This window comes from Equus asinus, chromosome 16 (genome assembly GCF_041296235.1).
Source record: "Equus asinus isolate D_3611 breed Donkey chromosome 16, EquAss-T2T_v2, whole genome shotgun sequence".
NCBI lineage: Eukaryota > Metazoa > Chordata > Mammalia > Perissodactyla > Equidae > Equus > Equus asinus.
The window spans coordinates 32,731,341-32,758,602 of NC_091805.1; the positions used below are offsets into that span (position 1 = coordinate 32,731,341).

A 27,262-nucleotide genomic window follows, 5' to 3' on the forward strand; every position below is an offset into this window, starting at 1 on the left:
TTTTCCTTCTTCTCCCCAAAGCTCCCCAGTACATAGTGTATATTCTAGTTGTGGGTCCTTCTGATTGTGCTATGTGGGATGCCGCCTCAGCATGGCGTGATGAGTGGTGCCATGTCCACACCCAGAATCCAAACCAGCGAAACCCTGGGCCGCCAAAGCAGAGCACGCAAACCCAATCACTCAGCCACAGGGCTGGCCCCCGAGCTACAATTTTTATAACTAAACAGGATGTCCCACAGGTACAAGAAACTGAAAAGGTCCCAAACTAAATGCCCAATCTTTCACAATTTATCCTATAAACAACTAAATGCCCACATAAAGTCAACTCCAAAGTTTATCTATTTATTTTACCTTCTGTTAAGGACTGAATGTTGGTGTTCCCCCAAAATTCATATGCTGAAATCCTCATCCCCAATGTGATGGTATTAGTAGATAGGACCTTTGGGAGGTGATTAGGTCATGAGGGTGGAGCACTCATGAATAGGATTAGTAGTGTCCTTATAAAAGAGGCTCCAGTGAATTCCCTTCTGCCATGTGAGGACACAGCAAGAAGACAGCCAGCTGTGAACCAGGAAGTGGGCCTTCACCAGATACTGAATCTGCCAGTGCCTTGATCTTAGACTTCCTAGCCTCCAGAACTGTGATAAATGTTTGTTGTTTAAGACATCCAATCTATAATATTTTTGTTTCAGAAGTCCAAACAAAGACATCTCATAAATATATTCAAGCTTATCCTCTCTCCTACATACCCACTGCCCCTGGTCTTCCTCATTTGTCTTTCAACCTTCTATACCAGTCCCAGTCCCTGCCTCCCAACTTCCTTGTTAAAACCATCTTCCACACTAAAAGTTAGACTGGTTCAGCTAAAAGCTAATCTGAATGACACACATCAATAATTAAAAGTCCTTGAGGGTTCTTCCTTTGAAAGAGTAGTATTATCATTTACCGACCTTTCTGTCTTTTTCATAAGAATGTGAGAACTTCTTAGCAACGCCTGTGTCATATTTATCTTTATTCCAGTGTGATAAGTGGCATAACACCTGGCCCATTGTAACACGCAATAAACGCAGAAACAAAGTAGTACCTGAGATTGTGAAGCTCACACAGAGAAAAAATTGATTTATCAAAACCTATATATTACTTAGTCATTTTCACTGTCTACAAGGAAAAGAGTGAGTTATCTCTATCTAATTATTCAAAAATTTCTACTTTAAAAGCTCCAGTGCCAAATTGCATGTGTTCAACCTCTAGATCCACCATTTAGTTGTGGAACTTGGGACAGGTTTCTTAAGCTTCCCTGTGCCTCAGTTCCCTCATCTATGAATGGAGATAAAATATAGTACCTGCCTTATAGAGCGGTTCTCAGTCTTAAATGAGTTACTTCACAAAAAGCACTTAGAAATATAACCACAGTTAGCAAACTCTTAATACACCCTACGGTTTATTCTTATTTGTATTTTTTTACTATGAGTACCTACTATGTGCCATGTGTTTAGAACAAAGTAGTTAAAATTCTTAAAAACACGTCTAATAATTGGTTGTCTTTAATTGTATTTTCTTTTTATTTTCACCTAGGGTAAGTTTTGTGATTTGCAACATTTTCTGGTCTTCAAAAATTCCAATGGAAAATGAATGCAAAATATTTATGTAATTAGAACAGTTCAACATTTTTAAAAATTGCAAAAATAAACAGCAGTTATGGAACACCTGCTTAAAAGATACTGGAAATAACTGCTTCATGCTTCATTAATCAGTATAAACACATTTTCCAGTTTAAATCCATTACTGAATTCAGAATTTCCAATTAATCCCAGAATTGTAGTAAATTGCCAAGAGAAAAAATTCCTGGATAAAAAATTTCAAACTTGCCATTCTTAGGACACTTTTACAGGTCAAACATGCCTATTTTCTAAGAAGCCTATAATTCATTTATTAAAACCAAATTTATACATATTTTCAGATAATTTTAGACTTTTTATTTTGTAGATTTTATTCATCTTTGAGAAGCATCCAATACAGTGCCTGAAATACAGATGCTTCAAGGACAAAAGTGGAAAGAAGGAAGAAAGGCCGACAGGGAGAGAAGAGTATACGGCGGAGAGGGGATTATACAGTGGAGAGAGGCCTACACAGTGGCGCAAGAAAAACTTCTCTGAGTTGTTAAAAACCCCCAACCCACAACCATGATGCAGATATGCAAAGAGTGGTAAGTCAGTCATTACCTGAATTAAATTAAAACAGAAAATTGGAAAGCCAAAGCAAAATAGTTAGAAAATCAAACAAACATTTTTTTAAAAAACCTTTATATTTGGTGGTAAGGGAAGTGGTTGAAATGTACCTTTTTCACTGTCTTCAGAAATGATGTAACATTACTGGTCACAAACGTAACAGCCATTAAAATTCACAGTTTCCTTAACTTTGACATATCTGATTTCTTATAATCTTATTTGTCTTTTCTAAGGAGGCCAGCTGATATACTGGAAAGGACACACTGGATTCAGATGCCCAGAATTCTATACCTGACTGCAACAGTAAGTAATTTTAATGATCTTATGTAAATCATTTACCATATTCAGCATAGTCTTCCTCATCAATAAAACAAGGAAATAAATCTGAATTGTCCATTTGCGTCATGGTAAAAAGTTAAACACAAAATGCAAAAGTACTCTGGAATTTGTATAGTACAATATAAGAAAATACATAATCCTTATGCTGAGTATGTAAAGAATATGTAAAAGAAGGGTCATATTAATTCATGCATTCTTTCAACAAACACTTAGTGAGAACCAACTGCTCTAGAAGCTATCTTCAGCATATGAAACAAAATGCATGATGAACAACACACAAAACCCCTGCCCTCCTGAACTTTATATTCTAGTGGAAAAAGACAGATAATAAATACATTAGCAAGTGAAAAACAGTATATCAGTGGGGCTGGCCCCGTGGCCGAGTGGTTAAGTTCGCGCGCTCCGCTGCAGGCGGCCCAGTTTTTCGTTGGTTCGAATCCTGGGCGCGGACGTGACACTGCTCATCAAACCACGCTGAGGCGGCGTTCCACATACCACAACTAGAAGGACCCACAACCAAGAATATACAACTACGTACCAGCGGGGCTTTGGGGAGAAAAAGGAAAAAATAAAATCTTTAAAAAAAAAATTTAAAAAAAAAACCAGTATATCAGTGTTGAGTGCTATCAAGAAAAATCAAGCAGAGAAGTCTAAGGAGAGCTACGTAGGGGTGCAGGTTAGAGTTTTAAATAGGGTGGCCAGAGAAGGGCTTGCTGAGGGCTAACTGTACAAAGAACACTGCCAACTCCAAGTAAGCTGGAAAACCACTGAAAGACTCTAAGCACAAGAATTTTAAAAGGATTACTTGGGTGTATTATTAAGAAGAGACTCTACGAGGAAAGGGCAGAAACATGGAAACCCACTTCAAGGCTACCGAAACAATTCAGATGACACATAATGGTGATGGCTTAGAAAGGTTGATAGTGGTAGAGGTGGTGAGAGGTAATCAGATTCTGGGTATGCATATCTGAAAGCAAAGTCAAAGGATTTTCTAATTAGTTATGGGAGGTGAGAGAAATACTCAAATTGCGGACTTTAATATTTTGCTGTAAATGAAAGAATGAATGGAGATGACTCCAGGAAGAACAGGTTTTGGAGGCAAGATCATAATTTGGATTTTCCACATTTAAGTCTGAGATGCCTATTAGACATCTAAGTGGTGGTATTCAGGAGGCACTTGGCTGTAGAGGTCTAGAATCGAAGAAAGTGCTCCAGACTAGAGATATAAATATAGGAGTCATCAGTCCATAGATGGCATTTAGAGTAAGGAGACAGAATGAGATCACCAATGAGACCACCTGGGCACTCTAATATTTAGGGGTGAGAAGATGAGGAATAACCAATAAAGAGGCCAAGAAGGAAAAGCCAATGAGGAAAAGAGAAATCCAAGGAGTCTGGTGTCCTGGAAGCCAAGTGGAAAATATATTTCAGGAAGGAGAGAGTGAGTGGCTGTACCGAGAGCTGCTGATATAGGCCAAGATTTGGCTCTGTTTAACAATTTAAAGTTCATTTTCCCTGAAAGCAAAATTTGAGACACAGATTCTGGTGCACGTGCTTTACGGAGTGAGCACTCTTCAGGAAAAACCAGTACTGTAGGGGTGAAGCAGGGTAGGAAGGAGGGAAATGCTGAGCAAGGATGCAGTGAATGGTACTGTCCAGTCTTAGCCAGAGTCAAATGCTCACATGAGTTGTCCCTACCTTGAGGCAAGTGGGCAGGCTTCTTTCAAGATATTGTATTTGTCTTTAATTTTTAGAAGTTTAATTATGATATGTCTTGCTGTGGATCTCTTTGGGTTTCACTTGGGTTTCTGAATTGCTAGGTTTATGTGTCTTGACAAATTTGGGAAGTTTTTAGCCATTATTTCTGTTTTGAGTATTTTTCAGCTCCACCTTCTTTTCTTTTCTTCTGGATGGAGGTGGAAGTCCTGCGTTCTCTCCAGTGACAGCACAGATTATAGATAAGGGAGTGGGCTGGCTTGGTTAGCTGCTGGCTAGTGGGAATGAAAGTCTTGACTCCCTACTCTTTCACCCAGTAGGGGTATTGGGCATCTCATTACCCCATCACAGAGTGGAAGTCTAGGCTCCCCACTCAGCCTTTACAAAATGCATAGGGATGGGGGTCCACAATTTTTTGTAGTGTATGGCTAGAGTAGAGCAGTTATTGTCTAAAAGTTTTCTGTCTTGCTAGGCTGTCACTTCCTGGTCTTTCAGCTAGAGAGAACAGATTTTTGTTGTGGCTTTTGTGTGTGTGTTTGTGTGTGCGCTGGTTGGCGTTTCTGGGTTTCCAATTTCTTCAGCTCCAAGGCTGGAATATATGATGAAAAAAGAAAACCCAGGGAACTCACCACATGTCAGTCTTCAGGTTCTGTGTCCTTCTCTCCATCTTTCAGAGTCCTCTTATGTTTGTCTTATATATAAGGTTTTTTAATTTAGATGAGTGATTATGAAACACAAGTATGAAAATTTACAAATTTTAAAAAATAAAAATCTTTTTTTTTTAAGATTTTATTTTTTTCCTTTTTCTCCCCAAAGCCCCCCAGCACATAGTTGTATATTCTTTGTTGTGGGTCCTTCTAGTTGTGGCATGTGGGACGCTGCCTCAGCATGGCTTGATGAGCAGTGCCATGTTCGCGCCCAGGATTCGAACCAACAAAACACTGGGCCACCTGCAGCGGAGCGCGCGAACTTAACCACTCGGCCACGGGCCAGCCCCAAAAAATAAATATCTTTTGGTGAAAGCTTTATTCAATTCTTCATGCCAGCACCAAGACTATAATAATAAAAAGGAACCACATTCTTTAATTGCACTGAGGATAACTTTTAACCCTACCTTCTTATTTCCCCTTAGGGAATGAATCTCACTGCTCTTTGCTAATCCAAGTGTGTCACAAACAGTTTCAAAACGGTATACATCCAGAGAAATAAATATAATCTTATAAAATTATTTTAACATATATTGAAAGTTTTCATTTTATTTTTCTACTAATACTTGCTCTTTATAGACAACTTGAAATGTACAAAAGTGACAAGGAAACAAAGAATCACTATTAACATTTAGCTATATTTTCTTTTTTCTTTGTGGATATGTGTAAAGATGTGGTTATGGATAAGTACACATAATTATTCTTAAATATAGTGGTGTTTCAGGCATTTTCCAAGTAATATAGATTGTGAGTATATTTCTAGATTTTTAATTATTTCCAAAATAATTTTAATAGTTGCACAATTTACCACTGAATGAATATGCCCTAATTTACTTAAGCACAACCCAGTGGTTGGAATTCGGTGGATCTTTACTCTCATTTTTCTCTATGAAATAAATAATGTTGGGATAATCCTCTTTCTACTGAATTCTTTACGTACATTCCTAATTGTTTTCTTAGGATAGTTTACTAGAAGATGAATTACTTGGTGTAAGTGTTTGATAATTTAAAGGTATTACGATGGGCTGAACAGTGTCCTCTCAAAATTCCTATGTTGAAGTCCTAACCCCAGGACCTCAGAATATAATTATATTTGGAGACAGTCTTTAAAGAGGTAATTAAGTTAAAATGAGTTCTTAGGGTGGGCCCTAATCTAGTATGATGGGTATCATTATAAGAAGAAGAAATTTGGACATAGTCACACACAGACATAAGACAATGTGAAGAAACAGAAACGACAGCCATCTAAAAGACAAGACAGAGGCCTCAGAAGAAACTGAGCCTACTGAGACCTCGATCTCAAACTCCTAGCCTCCAGAACTGTGGGAAAATAAATTTCTGTTCTTCAGGCCAACCAGCCTGTGGGCTTGGTTATGGCAGCCCCAGCAAACTAACACAGATGTTAATGAGTATTGTCGAAGACATCGTCAAATTGCTATTCTAGGAATTTGTACCAATGTATATTTAATGGAAGGAGCCCATCTCACTGCATCTTTGCGATTATAGAAAATATGATAAAATAAGACACTCAAGGATATCATTATGGAATAAAAATGCTAAATTTCCATAAAATAATAACAACAATCATAATAGAGAACCTCTCTTTCTAAGTAAAATTCTGACCATAAATAGTTTAATAATCTATAACTAAGACCTTAAAGAAGTCATCTAATTTATCTGGATCATAGTTTTTACACCTTTAAAATGAGAAATTTAGACTTGATAATCTTTAAAGGCTTTCTAAATTCAAAAATTACATGATTCTTTTTTCACTGCTCTTCAATTGTTCACATCATTATACAGGGTCATGCCTTATACTCAGTCTATTCCTTGATCTAATTTGGGCCACACTGATGTCCTTCCAGAGACCTCTACTAAAATTGCCATGGTATAATGCAAACCTCACAAAACTGGAGCAAGGAAAACTGAGTTCCAAATTCAGGTCTGCTACTAAGTGGCTGTGTGATCATCTCAAGTCAGATGGTTTCCCTGTATTTCTATTTCTTTTTTTCATTCAAAAAACTTGGCTGGGTGGTCAGTGACAGAAAAATAAAAAATCAGATAAACACATACACACATGCACACAAACCCTCAACTCCCATCCTCAAACAATTCATATGTAGGAAGGAACAATGAAGTACATAAAATAAACTAAAATCATTATGTTAGACACTATATACAAAGTACCAAAAAAGCTAATGTTAAATAAGCTAAAACTATTAATTGTCTCATTAATTAATTTGAGAAAATTAATTTGAGGAAATTCATTTTGAGAAATCAGAAAAAAAGGAAATTGCTTTCTAAATTTACAGATTTCTACCCCCTAAGATGGCATTTTAAATATTGCCTTCAAGGTTATACTAAATCCCCGTCTCCAATTTATGGCCTCCGAGTCTTAGCTCTGTAATCACCTCATAGGGCCAGTTAAATAAGGTTCTAGCAAACAGTAAACTCAGAGAAACAGTGTTTTGCTTCTGCACCTCACCTGGAAATATGAGATATTCACACTAAATATCTAATGTTCACATGTTCCCCAAAAGTGTATTTTCAAATAGTATGTATATACTAGCGTACCCTTCTTCAGCTGAAATATATCCGTAATATGGAAACTGTTCTGTATCATTATGTCACTACATAAAACAAATCTAAGAGAAACTTCATAGATTTTTAAGGAAAATGTTGGCATCAAACCAAATGTATATGATTTTTAGGCATTGCAACAGATTTTTCAAAGCAGTAAAATTAAACACACTTTCAAGATTATTCAAATATAAAATATTTAAAATATAAAAAAATCACAGCTGTACTTTATGCATATTTAATTGTATTTCAAAGCATATGTAAAATCTTGTCTTACAATGTGTAGAATGAGATAATTTCCAGCGTGAAATCATGTATCAGTGGTACTTACAAAGCAGTTCTTATCAGGATTTCTTTTCCAATGTTTCTTGTCTAATTTCTTGGCCGAAGTGGAACGCAGAACTGCATGAGTTTGTGTTCGAGGATTTAAAGCCAGGATACTCTGAAAACAGTACAAACAATGTATAAACATAGGAAAATATGTGGGCATTTAAAAAAAAATCAAAATTTTATTTTAAGATTTCTTTACACAGCACTCCCACCCTGAAGAAAGGCTTAGCTAGGAGAGAAAATTCTCATGACAATGTGGCAGAAAAAGAAGATTACATGTGATCTAAACAAATTAGAAGAATGACTCAAAATTATCAAGATGGTGTCAAAAAAAAGTAAGTGAGAAATTCTATACTTGGTTTAAAAAGAGAGTCCAGTGTGGGAAAATCCTGATACAACAAACATTCATACAGATAAAGAAAGAAGGACCAAATTATTTTTAGAAAAAACCAAATAATTAAGAAAAACTCTTAAGGATATGAACTGACAAAAAGCTAAAAGTATGTCCAAAATGTGACCTGGCTCCTCAAACAGTTAGCTTACATTAACAGGGCTATACTGGGCAAAATAGGACTGGAGTAATTCCTCTTATATCTTCTACGAATTTGTCAGACAATTCTTGGTAAAAATTAATTCTTCAGGAAAAACAAAGTAAGAAACAGGAATACAACAACAAAACAATGAACCTTGACCAGAGAAAAGGAATCATGGTGGTAATTGCATCAGTTTACTCCAATTAACAATTTTTCCCAACATCTTTCAACAGTGTTTACGTGTTAAAAAACAATATGTAATAGCTGAAGAAAAAAACTGGAGAAAAGACTTAGAATGAGACAGAGGTTTTCAACAGTTGAAGAGCTTTCACATGGAAGAGGGATTTAACTTATTTTGTATTAGCAGAGAATGCACAACTCAGACTGTAAAAATTAACGGAGGAAGATTTGGATTCAGATATAAATACATAAGTGGTAGCTGAGACTGTGTTAGAAATCACACCAGCCAACTTCATTGCAGTCATTTAAAAGGACATTCATCTCAAACCTTCCTCTCCAAGAGGATTCCCCTGACTAACCTAGATCTGTCTTTTTGTTCTGGACCACACAAACATCTCTACCAGGACATAGCAGTCCATACAGTAACTGTAGCTTTATAAATCTTTCTTCCCTCCTGAAGCATAAATGCTTCGAGTTGAGAGATTAGAGATTCATTCTTTTAAACTTTGAGTCTCTAATATACAGCACCAACTAGGTAGCAGATGTTCATGTCTGTGAAATAAATGATTTCAAAATCGTGAATTTGGTTTTAATCCATACTGACCATATAAACTGGACTAAATCAATTATTCTTTTTTTTTTAAGATTGGCACCTGAGCTAACAACTGTTACCAATCTTCTTTTTTTTTTTCTGCTTTTTCTCCTCAAATCCCCCCAGTACATGGTTGTATATCTTAGTTGTGGGTCCTTCTAGTTGCAGCAAGCGGGACACCACCTCAGCGTGGCCTGAGGAGAGGTACCATGTCCGCGCCCAGGATCCAAACCAGCAAAACCCTGGGCCGCCGAAGTGGAGCAGGCAAACTTAACCACTCGGCCACGGAGCCAGCCCCTCATTTATTCTTTTGGATCTTTAGCTTCCTCACACGCAAAATGTGGCAACACTTGGATCAAAAGACTGCAGTAAACAATAAATGAAATGCATGATACAGCATGCTTTCTAAACTATAAACACCCTAACAATTAAAGTGCAGCAAAAACGAAATCCAGGGATATGTGTGACAGTAATTCTCTGCCCATGACTTGCTCATGCAGAGACTGGGTAAGATTTTCACAGAGACCCTGAGAATGAAATTCCTTCTAGACTTAACCAACTCTCAGATCAATTTCCAAATCTAGATACTATGAAAATTAATGGGTCATTTAATTTTCTTCATATATGAAAAAGACACTTTATTGGGCTTCACAAATAACTATCAAAAAGACCAAAATAAATGAATAGATAAAAGAAATTATAATACTTCTAGGCATACACCAAAAATGTTTCCCCTCAATTATTATAATTCTACAATAAACTTATCTAAAGTAATCATTTACTAAGTGATATCCTGGCTGATTTTATAAGAATATTTATTAAGGATAATATGATTCAAACTATAACAAATGATATTATAAGAATATTTATTAATGATAATACGATGTAGGGGCTGGCCCCGTGGCCGAGTGGTTAAGTTCACGTGCTCTGCTGCAAGCGGCCCAGTGTTTCGTTGGTTCGAATCCTGGGAGCAGACGTGGCACTGCTCATCAAACCACAATGAGGCAGCATCCCACATGCCACAACTAGAAGGACCCACAACGAAGAATATACAACTATGTACTGGGGGGCTTTGGGGAGAAAAAGGAAAAATAAAATCTTTAAAAAAAATGATAATACGATGTAAACCATAACAAATGACTCTTTAAGATAAATTTTACACAGTATTCTTAGATGAGAATAAGATCAGAAAAGAGGCACTTCATTCCAGATTTGATTTAAACCAGTAATAACAACGTTAAGAGTTTACAAATTGCTTTCACACACATTATCTAATCTAACTTACAAAAAGCTACTATTATCTCAATATTTTGGATGAGCAAATAAGGTCAGTGTGGTTAATCTCACAATTAATATGCAGAAGGAACTGAATTAGAACTCACTTCTTCTGAATGTTGGGCTTATATTCAAATTCACCCAAAGATGTGGTCTATATTTTACTGCGAATTTGTGAGATATAACGTAGAAAAGAAAATCTTTTTAACCACATGTACAAACAATACTAAACAGTACCTGAGTAATTCAATAAACAATTAATTTCAAAGCCCTGTCTTATCCAAGCCTTTAAAAACATAACCACTAGGGGTCACTTCCAGAATGGTAGCTTGAGGGCCTCCGCAGATCAACAAACCCATCAAAACAAACATAATTGATAAAAATAACAAACCTTTAAAGTCTCCCGAATTTGTCTGAAAGTCAAATGAAGATACATTTATCCAGGAAAGATCGAATAAAACTTGTTAAGAACGGCAGGAGTCTACGGCATTTGAAGTACAACCTGTCTCTACCCTCCCGTCTCCCAGTTCAGCATGACAAAACTTCTTCACTTGAGTGCAGTGAAGAACATGGGGTCTCTGCCTCCTGCTTCTAGTTGAGGGCTGTGGTATCTCCCAAGGAGGGGAGAGCTGTCAGCGTTTATCATCCCCTTCCCCTCTCTACCTGCCATGCAGCAACTAAACTCCAGGAAAGTGCAGCTGAGAAGTCAGGAGCTCCTTTGCTCCACACAGACCCCACTCATAGAGCAGAGGCTCTGCCTCAGGAGCAGCAGACCTATAACACTGGGGACCTGATCACCCTCATCTCAGCTTGCTATGGTTTGGAGTTAGCATACCAGGAGAAACAAGCTGAGATCTGGGGCTACTGCCTACACCAGTGCCATGCTCTTATACAAAGCAGGGGTGTCACTTTGAGAGTAGCAGGCTATTGTCACCAGCCTAGCTCTGGAGCTGTGGTTCAGAGATTTTTCCTGGAGCAAGAGGCAGGCCATAAGAACAGACAGCTCTCCCCAAAGGAACTGACTTTATTTTAATTTGTATGAGGGGAAGCTCAAATTCTCAAAAACAATAAAGTTTGGTTTGGTTTTTTTTTGAGGAAGATGAGCCCTGAGCTAATATCTGCCGCCAATCCTCCTCTTTTGGCTGAGGAAGACTGGCCACAAGCTAACATCTGTGCCCATCTTCCTCTGCCTTACATATGGGACACCTGCCGCGGCATAACTTGATAAGTGGTGTGCAGGTCCACATCCAGGATCCGAACTGGCGAACCCCGGGCCACCAAAGCAGAGCTCTTGAACCCAAGTGCTATGCCACCAGGCTGGCCCCTCAAAAACAATAAAGATTTTGATTGCAAACAATTAAGAGGAAGCTGGTAGCCTCATAAGAGCAATAAAACAAATTATAAGCCCAACAGTTCACCAGAGGGACCCAGAGAAAGAGATAGCTAAGAATAGCTCCCCTGGGGTCACAAAAAAACTCAAAAAGTCTCCCAGCAAAGAAGCCCAAATTTAATTGAATCACACTGTGGAGCGATTTATATTCCAGGGCATTGTCAAAAATAATAGAGAAATCAACCAGCAATCAGTAGAGACTAAGAGCTGGGTGGAACAGCAACACAGGCAGACAGTTTAACAGAGAAATCAGAGGACAAGGCATAGAGAGCTCCGCTAAAACCACTGTCATCCAGGGTTGTGCCCAATAACTGTGCACATAATAACTGTGTTATTATGCCCAAGCCTTCACCCTCTGAGAGTGCTATCAGAGGTTCACACTGTGGGCAAAACAGACTTTCCTTAAATAATTCATCAAGTCACTAAACAAATAAGCAAAGAACAACAAGCCCCCATTCCTGGAGGTGGGAGAGGGGTATTAGTATCCAGAATTGCTACACTATGCTATTTAAAATGTTCAGCTTTTAATTTTAAAAAATCGCAAGATATTCAAAGGAATAGGATTGTGTGATCCATACAAGAAAAAAGTAGACAACAGAAACTGTCTTTCTGAGGGCCCAGGTGTCAGATTTAACAAAAACACCAAAGCAGCCATTGTGAGGAAGGTATGATGACAATATCTTGTCACATAGAGAATATTCATAGAGCAATATAAATTATTATGAAAAAGAACCAAATGGACATTCTGGAGCTGAAAACAACAATAACCGAATTGAAAAATTCACTAGAGGGGCTCAAAAGTAGATCTAAACCAGCAGAAGAAAGAATCAGCAAACTTAAAGAGATCGCAAGAAGGATTATGTAAGCAGAAAAACAGCGACAAAAAAGAATGAAAAAAAATTAACAGACCCTTGATATGTAGCACATCATCAAGGACACCAAAATATTGTAAGGGGAATATCACAAGGTGAGGAGAGAAAGGAGGAAAAAAAATATATGAAGAAATAATAGCTGAAAACTTCCCAAATTTGATTTTAAAAAAAAGAGACAGAAAAAATCTTAAACTATAAATCCAAGAAACTCAACAAATGTGAAGTAGGATAAATGCGAAGAGAAACACACATAGACACATTAGTAAAAATGCTAAAAGTCAACACCAAAGAGGAAATCTTGATAGCAAGAGAAAAATGACTCATCATTTGCAAGGAACTCCAATAAGTTTAACGGTTGACTTCTCATCAGGAATAATATATTTCGGAAAATAGTGGGATGAGATTTTCAAAGTACTAAAATAAAATAAAACGTCAACCAAGAATTCTATACCAAAGACAGAAGAACAATAAGGGGACATAAGACTTGAACAACACTATCAACTAACTAGACCCAAGAAATATCTGTACAACACTCCACTCAACAACGGCAGAATGCACATTCTTCTTAAGTGAACACTCTCTAGGACAGACCATATGCTAGGGCATAAAACAAGCTTCAGTGAATTTTAAAAAAATTCATACAAAGTAGTTCTCCAACCACAATGGAATGGAATTAGATATCAAGAACAGAAAGAAATTTGGAAAATTCATAAACAACTTAGATAAACATAGTAAACATTATGCTGAGAGAAGTCAATTACAAAAGATCACATATTGTTTAATTCCATTTATATAAAACATCCAGAATAGGCAAACCTATAGAGACAGAAAGTAGATTGTGCTTGCCAGGGGTTGGGGGATTATAGGAAAATGGAGAGTAACTGCTAAAGGGTATACAGTTTCTTTTGAGGGTGTTGAAAATTGATTTGGTGATGGCGGCACAACTTTATGAATACACTAAAAACCTTTGAATTCTACACCTTATACAGGTGAATTGTGTGCTGTATAAATTATACCTCAATAAAGCTGTTACCAAAAAAAATAATAACCACTGAATTCTACATTCAGTGGATTTTGCTATACACAGTAGTCACTCAAACATCACTAAGACTTCCTTTAACAGCCCAATATAAATAAAGATTATTTTTAGTAATTCCTATGTATGACACACATGATATTTCTTCAATCTATCAATTTAGATGTCTGTGTCTTCTGGACAATAAACACACAATAAAGCTATGAGTTTTATTCCTTATGATGAAATAATGCCAGAGCAATCCATTAACAAGAGCCAACGTTAGAAAATAGAAACCTCATTTTTACACATAAAAAAGGAAAACATTTTCTCCTTATGAAATAAATGCAGTTTTTTGTCTGTCTAGTTATTCAACCTTGAACCACTACTAATCTCATACATTAACTCAAACTGATAAATAAAAAGGTGACATTTTTTAAAAGTAGTTATTGTGGCCAACATTTAAAGCAAAATAACTAACGTGCAAGAAAGATGGGTGGATTTATTTTAGTTTTTACTTTCATGATCCATATTGTGATAAATGATTATGTTTATCTATGTCAGCGTAGTAATATAACTTTTAAGAATAAACACTGTGAATGCAATTTATTGGCTGCTTATCACAGTAACTTTTATTTTACATAGCATAAGTAGAAAGTATAACATAACATGAAATATTGGGTTAACCTTTTGTGAAAAGGCAGTGAGTTGAATTCAATGGATCTTGGGTAAAAATAAATTAGATTGTGGAGAATGGTTACCAAGGATTTGACTTAATAATATCCCAAATGAAAAGTGATATAAAATAAAAATACAGGACATGAGTGGCTGAGAGCTGTTAAAAACAATTTTCCAAAGCAAGACTTTTTAAAACTGAAAGTCAATATCATCAATAAGCAGCTGGTGGAACAATATAGGAGAGTTCTAAATTGCATTCCTCCTAAGAAATGACCAATGCCAGATCCTAACAGGGTCATGGGGTCCCCTCTCTGGATAAATTGAGCACTTTAAGAGGTCTCTTAACCCTTTCAGATATAAGGTATGTTACTTATAGAGGGAGATTTTCTCCCATGCAAAGAACTTGCCTTTTGGCTTTCCCAATCATTTGCAGTAACAGAATAAAAATGTACTGGTGATTCCAGAGGCAGAAAAAAGTTTCACTGCACTAATTTTATTCGGTTTAAGAAATGACAGAATATGATCCAAAGACAGATTTACATATGAGATCAAATCAGGGTTATATGTTATCCCACTATTTCGGGGAGCAGTCAGAATGCCTCAAAATACAAACTAGAATTCTGCATCTGAGGAGAGTCTTTCTGTGTTACCAAAGAGAGGACAAAGAGGAGCCCATACTGACTACAATCACAAGCCATCACTTCACAAATAAAAGCATTAAGTCTTAGCCCAAAAATACTGGACTGCAGTATTATTGAGAGCTTGCATTCCAACTGCAGGAAGCCATTTGGCCAACATCTCCTCTTTCTAAAAACATGGCTTTGTTTTTTATCACAATATTGATTATCCAAATATAACACACCATTAAGCTTCCTTCACTCTTTGCATTTTAAATTATAAACAAATATTTCCTCTTCAATACTGGTCATTACTTACTATAATTCTTAGTTGTTAACATGATATGTATCTATACTGACCTTTTAGATTTACAGGCTGAACTTGATGAATTATATTTTGTCTGATTTAAATTATGCTTAAATTTTGTCTTTGATGGCTTATGCTGAGTCCTCTATAAGTTGTTTCCTACCTTCCATTGCATTAGGTTAAAAATAAAACAGTAAAAACCATGCTTTTCTCATTTTTTCATAATTGGGCATAAATACCTTGATTTTGATAAAACATTGTATTGTGCTGCCATCTTTTTCCTCAATAAATATTCTCAGATAAACAGAAAAACTCATTGATTGATGAATTTGATCAGTATTTGTTGTTTCATCCAGGCAATAATCTAACAAATGTTGATCGATGGAGAACTGAAATTTTCAGTATCTACTCAATTAACAATCTTGCATATAAGCCCCATCTCAGCCAATTATCCCACCCTTTCTGGTATCTATCCTTTATAGGGTGAATTTAAGAAAGTATCTTAGGAATTTACAAAGGTGACTTGGTTCTTGGATAAGCTCAGAACCGATACAGTCAGTCATCTGCTGGGTTAGGAGCAGAAGATGAGAGAACGCAGCTTCATTTTGCATCCTATGCCCACACTTAAGATACATATATATAACCTTTAGATCTGAAAACCTTAGAAATCCATGGTAATCAGTCCTGGACAAGGACTCTCAGATTTTTCCTTTTTTTTTTTTTTGAATGCACTTCCATTCTCTGTCCAGGCTCAGACTTCTTTTCCTTTAGGTTAGACAACCTTCCCAAGTAAATTATCTCCTACTTTTTTCATTTTACTAGCTCTAAAAAAAGGCCAATTTTCCCTTTATGCACAATGGCTGACTCATTGTAATTAATAAACAATTGATGAAGGAAGGAATCTCTGACAGTCCTAAATCTTACAACTTTCATTTTATTAAGCATTCACTAAGCAATACGCATGGTGTTTGAGGTCAAATTTGGGCTTAGATCTTAACTCTATTTTTGTTAGTTATTTACATTCTCAATCCCTCTATTTCTTCAACTATAAAATGGCAATTAGTAATAGTACCTACCTCATAGGACTATTTTGAGAAATAAATCATATGATACATAAAACTGCCTAGAATGGTACACACAGTAAGTGTTTACTATATGTTATCCATCAGTGCCAGAATTAGATTTTAGACTCCATTTAACCAATGCATATTCATGTTCTTATATGGCCAATTCTGAATATATACATGGGCATGATTTTTTTAAAGTACAGGAATATAGAAAAAGATGAAGGCAACAAGTGAAAAGATAACTATAAATAAGATAGTAAGAAAAAAGAGATGTATCTCAGGTGAAACCAAATCATTGGTCCCTGAAGTTATCTTTGCCCTAAGCCTGCAATTTCAAAGGCAGACTGCCTGAAAATTCAATATGCTTTTCACAAATTAAAATGGAAGTGTAGAAGGGTCATGAAATTCAAATACAGATTTTTAAAATCCACTACATATATATAGCAATGTAGATATCATTTTATAATACACACAACTGTATGTATCTCATGGACCTTTGGTCCCAACATGTTTAGGTGAATTCACATTACATTTCCCTCCAGAGAAAGGTCAGAACAAAAGTGATCAATTTATAAAACATCAAAAAAACTCATCAACTTGAAATGAATGAACCCCTTCAGAATGCTAGTGCTATTGCCTGGGAAATTTGATTCACTTCTATTGAACAAATAGTTACAAACAAAATAGTTTACATATCTTAAAACGTCACATTCAGCATGTCACTCTCTTATTCAACAAGCAAAGGTCTGCCACATGAAATTCTTGTCTGGCTTTGCAGGTCCAGTTTGTGACTCTCCTTCACTTCTAGAATACACACCACACACCAGGCACCTAAGTGCTCTCTAATTGAAAAAACGTCTTTTTATTGTCTTTCAGAAAAGATTGAGAACTCAACCACAGGAAGCATAACTTATACATCTGATATTAATCTCACAGTTCTTAATAGAGAACAGAGCATGCCAAAGGTGGTGACTGATTCTGACTTAGACATTGTATTAATCAGCTCTGGCTGCTATAAAAGAATCTCATAAATACTGTGTGGCTTAAGCAACAGACATTTCTTTCTCACAGCTCAGGAGGATGGACAATCCAAGATGAAGATGCAGGCCTATTCGGTTACTGGTCAGAGATCACTTCCTGGCTGGCAGACAGCCACCTATTCACTGTCCTCACAGGCAGAGAAACAGAGAACTCTCTGGTATCTCTTCTTACAAAGGCACTAATTCCATTAGGAGGGGCCCACCCTCAAGACCTCACCTAACCCTAATTACCTCCCAAAGGCCCCATCTCCGAAAACTATCACATTGAGAGCTAGAGCTTCAACACGTGAAATTTAAGGGAGACACAAACATTCAGTCCATAATAGTCCTGGAAAGGATTCTGCTATCTGTGGAACCACGCAAACGCTGTTAACACTGGGGCATTAACTCAAAAGATAGCTGTTTATCTTAAGATTGCAAATCATATCTCATTGAGTCTACACTTTTATCAAGAAGAAACTTCAGAATAAACAAAAATTAATTTTGAAAAGTAAAAACAATATTAACAAAGAAAGCAATACTAGCCATTAATTATACATCTTCCTTTAACCTTTAAACTTTTGAATAGCAAAGCATGAATGACATATATACAAATTTATGTACTATTCATAAACTTTCATTACAAATACTGAAAACAAAGTGTCACATGCGAGCACTTATAAAGTGATACCAAAAATATAAAAAAGAGGGGGCTGACTTGGTGGTATAGTGGTTAAGTTCATGCGCTCCACTTCAGCAGACCAGGGTTCACAGGTCTGGATCCTGCGTGGGAACCTACACACTGCTCATCAAGCCATGCTGTGAAGGTGTCCCACATATGGAATAGAGGAAGAGTGGCACAGATGTTAGCTCAGCAACAATCTTCCTTAAGCAAAAAGAGGAAGATTGTCAACAGATGTTAGCTCAGGACCAATCTGCTTCACCCAAAAAAAAAAAAATTATATATATAAAAGATAAGAACCTGTACTACAGCTATTTTATTTAAAAATTTCACTACTTTAATTATAAATTGTTTTTTACTTAATATAATATTGAAAAGCATTCATGTATTATTTATTTAAATGAAAACTAATATTTAGATAAGGAATAACTCTGAAAATCCATGCTATGATAGTATCTTGTGTTTGCAAGAGTTGAATATATATATGAATCTATATACAGAAAACCAAGATAAAATCATGAAGGAAAAGAACTGATGAGGATTATTAAATAACCGAAAAAATTCACCAGTTCACTGGGTAATTAAGAAAATTCACACATCCCACAACTAGAAGGACCTGCAACTAAGATATACAACTGTGTACGGGGTGGTTGGGGAGATAAAGCAGAAAAAGAAAAAAAAAAAGGATAAGAAAAGAAAATTCATATCCTATAATTTATACTTTTGAGCAAGTAACATAACTTTCAGGTTCACAAAATAAATGAAGGATAGACTAGTTGCCCTTCATGTATATGATTAACAGCTCAAAGGAAACATACATGGGCCAGCAAGTGATTTATATTAGAAATAAGAACTAAAATAACACTCAAAAAAACAACCTATCAATTTTGGATTTTATTAATATGAAGGATTATCATAAGATACTTTTCCTTTTCAGAAGCATAAGAGTGAGGCAAGGAGTATGTGGTAAGTTGGGAGTTGGACTATTTAAAATCAAGAAAATGCAACCTTTGAAACATTTGTTATTATTATGCTATGAGCCTTAGTTTAACTCTCAATTTTTCTCACTTTTATGCAGTATTCAATTCTGTTGATTTGCTCTTCTATCCAGAAACTCACCTGCTTTTGTTTCCCCGACATCATGGCATTAAAACCTTTCTTTTCACTACCTTTACTCTTGTGCCTTTCATTTCCTCTCTTGACCACAATGATGGGTTCGTGGACCTTTAGGGCCTGCTCCTCCACTAATGATTACTTTTGTGTAGCTAAGTTTTATTTCTCTATTCCAAACCCTGAGATTTCTTCCTTGATCTACAGTCATCCACCTCACTGAACACCAAATAACCTACTTACGTGTTCCATCATTATCTCAATTTCTTCACATCAAAAACAATGCATTGTCTTTTTCTCCCCAACTTTTTAGCTCCACTTGACTTGTATCAATAACACAGTAGTCCCTCCTATCTGTGAAGGGGTATGTTCCAAGACCCCTAGTGGATGCTGAAACCACAGATAATACGGAACTCTAAACATACTGTTTTTTCCTATGCATACATAATGATGATAAAGTTTAATCTATAAATTAGGCACAGTAAGAGATAAAAAACAATAACTAATAATAAAATAGAACAATTATAACAATATACTGTAATAAAAGTTATGTAAATATGGTTTCTGTCTCAAAATGTCTTATTGTACTGTAGTCAATCTTCTTGTGATGATGTAAGATGATACACTGCCTACGTGATGAGATGAAGTGAGGTGAATGATGCAGGCATTGTGACGTAGCATCTCAAGTGAGACAGAGCAGGATGGTGAGAGATTTCATCATGCTACTCAGAGTGGACACATAAGTAAAAATTTATGAATTATTTCTAGAATTTTCCACTTAATATTTTTGGACCACAGTTGACTGAGGGTAACTGAAACCGGAGAAAGTGGAACCATGGATAAGGGGGGACTACTGTACGACCACTTCTCCAGTAAAACGGACTTCATATTGTTGTCAATCTGTAACTACCACTTCTTTTGTTCTTTAAACCCACACAATGCTAGTCGATGTTAGTCACATCTGGCCTGTCCTTTGTATTTCCTGTTTCTCCAATCTATTGCAGATGCTTACTGCAGTATGTTTGGATCACAATATGAGTACTCTCCTAATTAAACTATTCATCTCTTCCGTACTTTCTCTCTTTCTTATTTGACGGACATACCCCATACACACTTACAAATGCATGTGCACACACACATACATACACACACATAAAGCTTAAATGGCTTCCCATTACATACATAATACCAATAAAAACTATCACCTTCCTATTCGATCTAGTACCCATCTAACACTCCAACCTACCCTCACCTCACCTATTTGTTGTCTATTGAGTCTATGTACAATCCTATGTCCATAACTCTGCTCACACCACTCCCTACATCAAGGATGCAGCCACTTTATGTTAGTTTAAATGCTAACTTTTCTTTAAGTTCTAACTAAGAACCATTTCCTCCAAAAATTAAGAAAAACCATCCCTCTCTTCATTTAGATTGTACCCATGAACTTCTAGAGAACCTACTGCCATTGCCATTCATTCGACACATAGGATACGATATCAAGTAATTATTAATAGATAGGCCCTGTCCCATCAAACTGGTCAGTAAAACACTCAAAATCAATGATACACTTTATTTATCCTTCTGTCTCCAAACCGAGTATAATATTTCACTATGAAAGCATGAAGTAAAAATATGCAACAAAAAAAAAAAATCCCCAAATTGTTACTGGGAAAAATTCCTTAGCAAAACAGTCTCAAAAAGCAGAAAGAAACTTCCCTTGGAGAGTAGGACTTTAATGCTGGCAAAACAAACAGAATTCTGTTTTCTTCTTAGTGTTCATTCTACTGCAGAAGACAAAGAGAACACCATTCAGTACTTGTCAGCAGTTACAAAGATTTTAAGCCATATAATCACTAACTGCTCCAAAATGGGAGGTCAATGTTTCCCCACTTTCATTCGAAGGTTTAATCATGCAACTCACTTGCGGAAATGGCAGTGAAACATTTTGAACTGAAACTTGCAATGTGTGGTAATATTACTTCAGGAACAAGTTCTGACAGGAAAACAAATGAATCACTTCTTGCTATCCCCTCTTAAAATGTTCTATGGCCAAATTTTTGGATTTTATTACACAACACAGACACCTCCAATACACAAAAGACATGGTTCCTATAACAAAGAAAGCTGCTTTTGTTATCCTTCCTCCTTACTGGAAGAAGCAGGCATGAAAAAATAAAAATAAAGTTGTTTAAGCATGTTCATAGAATCATGCTCAGCGCTGTGTGAACCCAGAAAGTGAGTCTTGGAAAGGCTAGATTTGAAGGATGTGTATTTTTTTTACAGTATTTGTTTTAGTCTTTAAAATAAAAAGGAGATCATTTAAGAAATCTCTCTGAAGAGGAAGTATGGTTTGTTATTTATAAAAATAAGAAGCTGGAAAACACCTGGCAAGAAGAGAAAAGTTAAACTTTGGTCAGTCTACAGTGGAGTAATATACACAGCTATTAAAAATTATGTTTAAAAGGACATTTACTGATATGGAGAAATACTCTTGGTATCACGGAAAGTTTTTAAAAGGAGAACAAATTAAATCTATATCTGAAATAAGATCAGTTCTATAAGAAAGATATAATTTTGTATATTAAATAAATATTTTTAAATATAAAAAAATCCATGTATATAATTACTATTTAAGGCACTTTTGTTCTCTTAATTAATAAGTGATATCTTGTATTTTTAATTAACGCTCCTTATTTGAGTGCCTACAGAGAATGGTCTCCATTTAAAAAGTAGTATTAGCTAGTGGAAAATATGAGGAATGAAGTCAGATCAAGATATCTTAATTCTTTTCTCTTTTTTTTTTTTTTGTGAGGAATATTACCCCTGAGCTGAAATCTGTTGCCAATCTTCCTCTTTTTGCTTGAGGGAGATGGTCCCAGAGCTAACATCTGTGCCAGTCTTCCTCTACTTTGTATATGGGACACTGCCACAGCATGGCTTGATAAGCAGTGTATAGGTCCATTCCCAGGATCCAAACCTGTGAACCTTGGGCCGCGGAAGCAGAGGGTGAGAAGTTAACCACTACACCACCAGGCCAGCCCCAAGATATCTCAATTGTTTAACAAGATCTAGCAATTCCAACTTGGGGCATAAATATCTCACTTTAAATAATTTAAAATTAAAACTAAAGCGAGATATAAAGAAATGATGCCTCTTTTACTAATCTTCAGTTGTAATTAAATACTACATAACCTATACTGGTTTCCTTCCAGGGACGAATAAAATTAACTCTTTGTATCTTTTTTGGGTCTCTAGGATTTACTATATTCAAGTTGGAATGGACTTTAGATATTAACATTTGATTTCCCAACCTAGGGAATGGGAATTCTATTCCAGGAATTCATTCAGGAATCCTATTCCAAACATTTATTGAACTGTATCAATCAAATATATGACAAAGGCTTAGTCTCTTTAATATATAAGGCTCACACAAATTAATAAGAAAACAAGCAAATGCTATTAGATAAATAGGAGAAAGGCATGAACACTTCACAGACAGATGCATGCATATTTCCAATTTAAGAAGGACAAAAAGAAAGAGAAATGTTCAGCCACCCACTGGGTCTTCATTGCAATTAAGTTTCTGCTCCTACCACCACTGGAAACGCTCTTGTCAAGTCTCTGATGATGAACTCATTGCCCATTACTTCTCTTTGGGTTACTGTTGTCATATATTTTACTTTTTCCCCCCATATTTAGTGCCTTTTTTTTCTTTTCAAGTAATTTTTTATAGTAGCTTTATTGAGATATAATTCATTTACCAATTTACCTATTAAAACTGTATAATTCAATAGCTTTTAGTATATTCACAGAGTTGTGCAACTATTATCATAATCAATTTTAGAATGTTTCATCAACCCCCAAAAAACTCACTAGCAGTAACTTCCAATTTCCCCCAAACTCCCAGCTTTAGGCATCATTAAGCTACTTTCTGATTCTATGGATTTGTCCGTTTCTTTTTCCCATCTTTACTGAGGTATAATTGACAAAGAAAAATTGTATATATTTAAAGTATATGATGTGATGTTTTAACATACATACGCATCATGAAATGATTACCATAATCAAGCTAATTAAAATATACATCACCTCACAGAGTTTCCTTTTTTATTTTTGTGGGGAGAACATTTCAGATCTATTGTCAGCTAATTTCAAGTATACAGTACAGTACTATTAACTATAGTCACAATGCTGTACATATTAGATCTCTATAACTTATTCATCTCGCGTAACTGAAATTTTGTACCCTTTGACCATATCTCCCCATTTCCTTGATTCCCCAACACCTGGAAACCATCAGTCTACTCTCTGCTTTTAGGAGTTCGACTTTTTCAAATTTGACTTATAACAAAGATCAAATAGTATTTCTTTCTCTGTGCCTGGCTTATTTCACTTAACATAATGTCCTCCAGATTTATCCATGTTGTCACAAATGACAGCCTTTCCTTCTTTTTATGGTTAAATAATATTCCACTGCATACATATATATACCACACTTTCTTTATCCACTCATCCATCGATGGACACTTGAGTAGTTGCTATATCTTGGCTACTGTCAACAATGCTGCAATGAACATGAGGGTGCAGTTATCTCTTCAGATACTGATTTCTATCTTTTGGATATCTACCCAGAAGTGAGATTGCTGGATCATATGGGAATTCTATTGTTAATTTTTTAAGGAACCTCCATACACTTTTCCATAATGGCTGTACCAATTTGTCTTCCCATCAACAGTGCACAAGGGTTCCCTTTTCTCCGTATCTTCACTAGCACTTGTTATCTGTTGTCTTTTTGAAAACAGCCATTCTAACAGGTGTGAGGTGATATCTCACTGTGGTTTTCATTTTCATTTCACTGATGATTAGAGACGTTGAGCACCTTTTCATATACCTGGTGGCTATCTGTATGTCTTCTTTCGAGAAATGTCTATTTGGGTACTTTGCCCATTTTTCAATTGGGTTGTTTTCTTGCTATGGATTCGTCTGTTCCAGGCATGTCATACAAACAGAATCACACAATATGTGGTCTTTCGTAACTTCTTTCACTTAGCACAATGTTTTCAAGGTTGATCCATGTTGAATTTTACTTTTACATAAGTTATAAGCCTCACACTATATATTTTTTATTTACACAGTTAATTATTTTTAACAAGATTTAAATAAGTAAAAATCATATATTTACCCATGTAGTTACCATTTTTGCAGTTTTGTATTCCTTTATGTAAATCCATATTTACATTTTCCTTCTGTCTGAAGGACATGACTTCCTTTAATATTTCTTATAGTGCAAGTCTGCTGCTGATAAATTCTTTCAGCTTCTGCGGACCTGAAAAAGTCTTCTTTCACCTTGGTTTTTGAAAGTTAATTTCACTGGTATAGAAGAGGTTGAAAGCTTTTTTTTTTTCTCCAGTATTTTAAATATATTGCTCTGTTGTCTTCTCACTTGCATTGTTACCAAAAAGAAATCAGTTTTTGCCTCATTTCTGTTCTTCTGTACCTAGCATGCTGTTTTTTCCTCTGGCTGCTTTGAAGAGTTTATCACTGGTTTTGAGCAATTTGATTATGACATCCCTTGGTGTAGTTTTCTTCATACTTCTTCTGCTTGGGCCTCTTTGGGCTTCTTGGACCTATGGATTTATTTTTTCAAATGGTTTTTCTGTCTTCCCATCCCTCCACCTCTCCTCTTCTTGGGAGATTCCATTTACATGTGTATCAAGCCAGTTGTCCCACAGCTCACTGATACTCTTTTCCTTTTTTTTCCTCTCTGTGTTTCATTTTGAATAGTTACTATTGCTATGTCCTCAAGTTAACTATCTTTTCTTCTGCAATATATAATCTGTTTTTAATCCTATCCAGCGTACTTTTCATCTTAGCCATTGTAGTTGCCAGTTCTAGAAGTTCAATTTGGGTCTTCTATCTTCTATGCCTCTACTTAATTGCTGAACATATAGAATATAGTTATAATAACTTTTAATATCCTCTGCTACTTCTAACATCTGCGTCCATCCTGAATTTGTTTCAATTCATTAATTTTTATCCTCAGTATGGGCTGTATTTTCCTACCTCTTTTCATGCCTGGTAATCTTTAATTGGATGCCAGTTACTGTGGGTCTCACCTTGTCAGCTGCAGGATGTTTCTGTATTCCTATAAATATTCTCGAGTTTTGTTCTAGGACAGAGTTATGTGCAACTAGTTTGATCCTTTCAGGTCTTGCTTTTAAGATTTGTGAGTGAGACTTAAGGAGCTCATCTGCTCTAGGGCTAATTATTTCCCACTATCGAGGCAAGAAATTTCTCAGTACCCAATGTCATATGAATCATGAAGTTTTCCAGTCTGGCTGGTGGGAGTAGGCAGCATTCCAAGACCAGTGTGAATGTCAGGCACTGTTCCTTCTAGTTCTCTCAGATTGTTCTTTAGCCTTGGGTCCTTTTTCTCACATTCATTTGCTGATCATTAATCTGTGGAAAACTCACTGAGGACCCCCTGCAGATCTCCAGTTTTCTCTCTTAGAAGCTCCCTCCTCTGTTACTCTGTTCTACAAACTCTAGCTGCCTTGGTCTCCCCAAACTCTCAGCTCTGTCTCCTCAACTGAGGGAGTCCACAAGGTTCTGCATGGGCTTCCCATTTCCTGAGCTGAAGCCTATAAACTCTCTCAAGATAGTAAACTGGGGAAATATTGAGGCTCTCGTCATTTGTTTCTGTCTCTCAAGGATCACTCTCTTTTGTTGCCTGATAGTGAGTGTCTTGTAAACCATGTTTCATATATATTTTTTGTTTAACTGTTTCAGGTGGAAATGTATGCAGGAAAGGGTTAATTCAACAGGCTTGAGCTGCTCCAACCCTGCACGTTGCAAAAAAGGCCTATTTTCAGAAGTGGTCCTTGACTCACTCCTGGAAATCAAGCTGAGGATGTTCTGACAAGAATGTTTTTGTATGCCTAAGGCAGTGGGCCATGCTATACCAGTCTGACTAGTTTAAGCTAACAATGTGATTAATGAGGAACATCTGCTTTTTCTCTGATGGTCTGGAGCTTGAGTAACCAAAGTCAGTCATGCAGCACTGTATGCCTCCATGGTCAATGCCCAATAAAAGCCCTGGACACTAAGGCTTGGTCAGCCTTCCTGGCTGGGGCAACACTTCACACATGTTGCCACACACTATCACTGGGGGAATTAAGTGTTTCCCATATAACTCCACTGTGAGAGGACACCTGGAAGCTTTTGCCTGGTTTCCTCTGTATTGTGACCTATGTGCCTTTTCTCTTTGCTGACTTCAACCTATCTTTCATTGTAATAAACTGTTAGCAAGAATATAATAACTGCTGAGTTCTGTGAGTACTTCTAGTGAATCAATGAGCCTGAGAATGTTCTTGGGGACCCCGACACAAAATGTAAATTCATTCCCTATTACTCCATCTTGAGCAGAAGTGGAAATAGACAAGAATAATATATTTTAAAGGCAACTCACTCCCCACGCAGCTTAACTTTGTAAAACACCCTGACAAAAAATATATGAAAGTTCTCAAAATGGCATTCAAATGACTTCTCCACTCACTTTTTTATATTCAACTAAGTGCCAGCCAGGGAGATGCATTTAGAAGTGTAGGTCTTTGGGAAGTCTCTCTAAAGGGAGTGGTACACCCTTCTTTTCCCCTTCCTCCTCCTTGTGGAGCTCTGGCTTCCAACCTGAACAAAGAGGTGGACTGGAAGAGATCAGCATAGAGACACAGAAACCTGCTGACAAGAAAATCGTGTGGCACGCCCCGTATTACGCATCTCTGGACTTCATTACATGAGGAAGAAATAAATTACTGTCTTGTTTAAGCTACTTTTATACTTTTTTCTATAATATGCTTCATAATCTGGTTCTCTCAGTACCGGAGATGATTCTGGTGGCCAACTAGGTGTGGGAAGTACTGACAGTCCAATCAAGAAGGGAAAATATTCAGGGCCAGAGTGCGTGTAAATGTCAAACTGAAAGCATTTGGCTTATGTACTTAAAAGACAAATGGGAAATCACAT

At 36.3% G+C, this 27,262-nt stretch overlaps 1 protein-coding gene across 1 annotated transcript in view; it reads right to left on the minus strand.

Moving 5' to 3' along the window:
* Positions 1–27,262, minus strand: part of DPYD (dihydropyrimidine dehydrogenase) — a 768,359-nt gene that overhangs the window by 721,531 nt on the left and 19,566 nt on the right. The window contains exon 2 of the mRNA XM_044748877.2: positions 7,902–8,012. Coding sequence (XP_044604812.2) covers positions 7,902–8,012 — 111 coding nt within the window. The remainder of the gene's footprint in view (positions 1–7,901; positions 8,013–27,262) is intronic.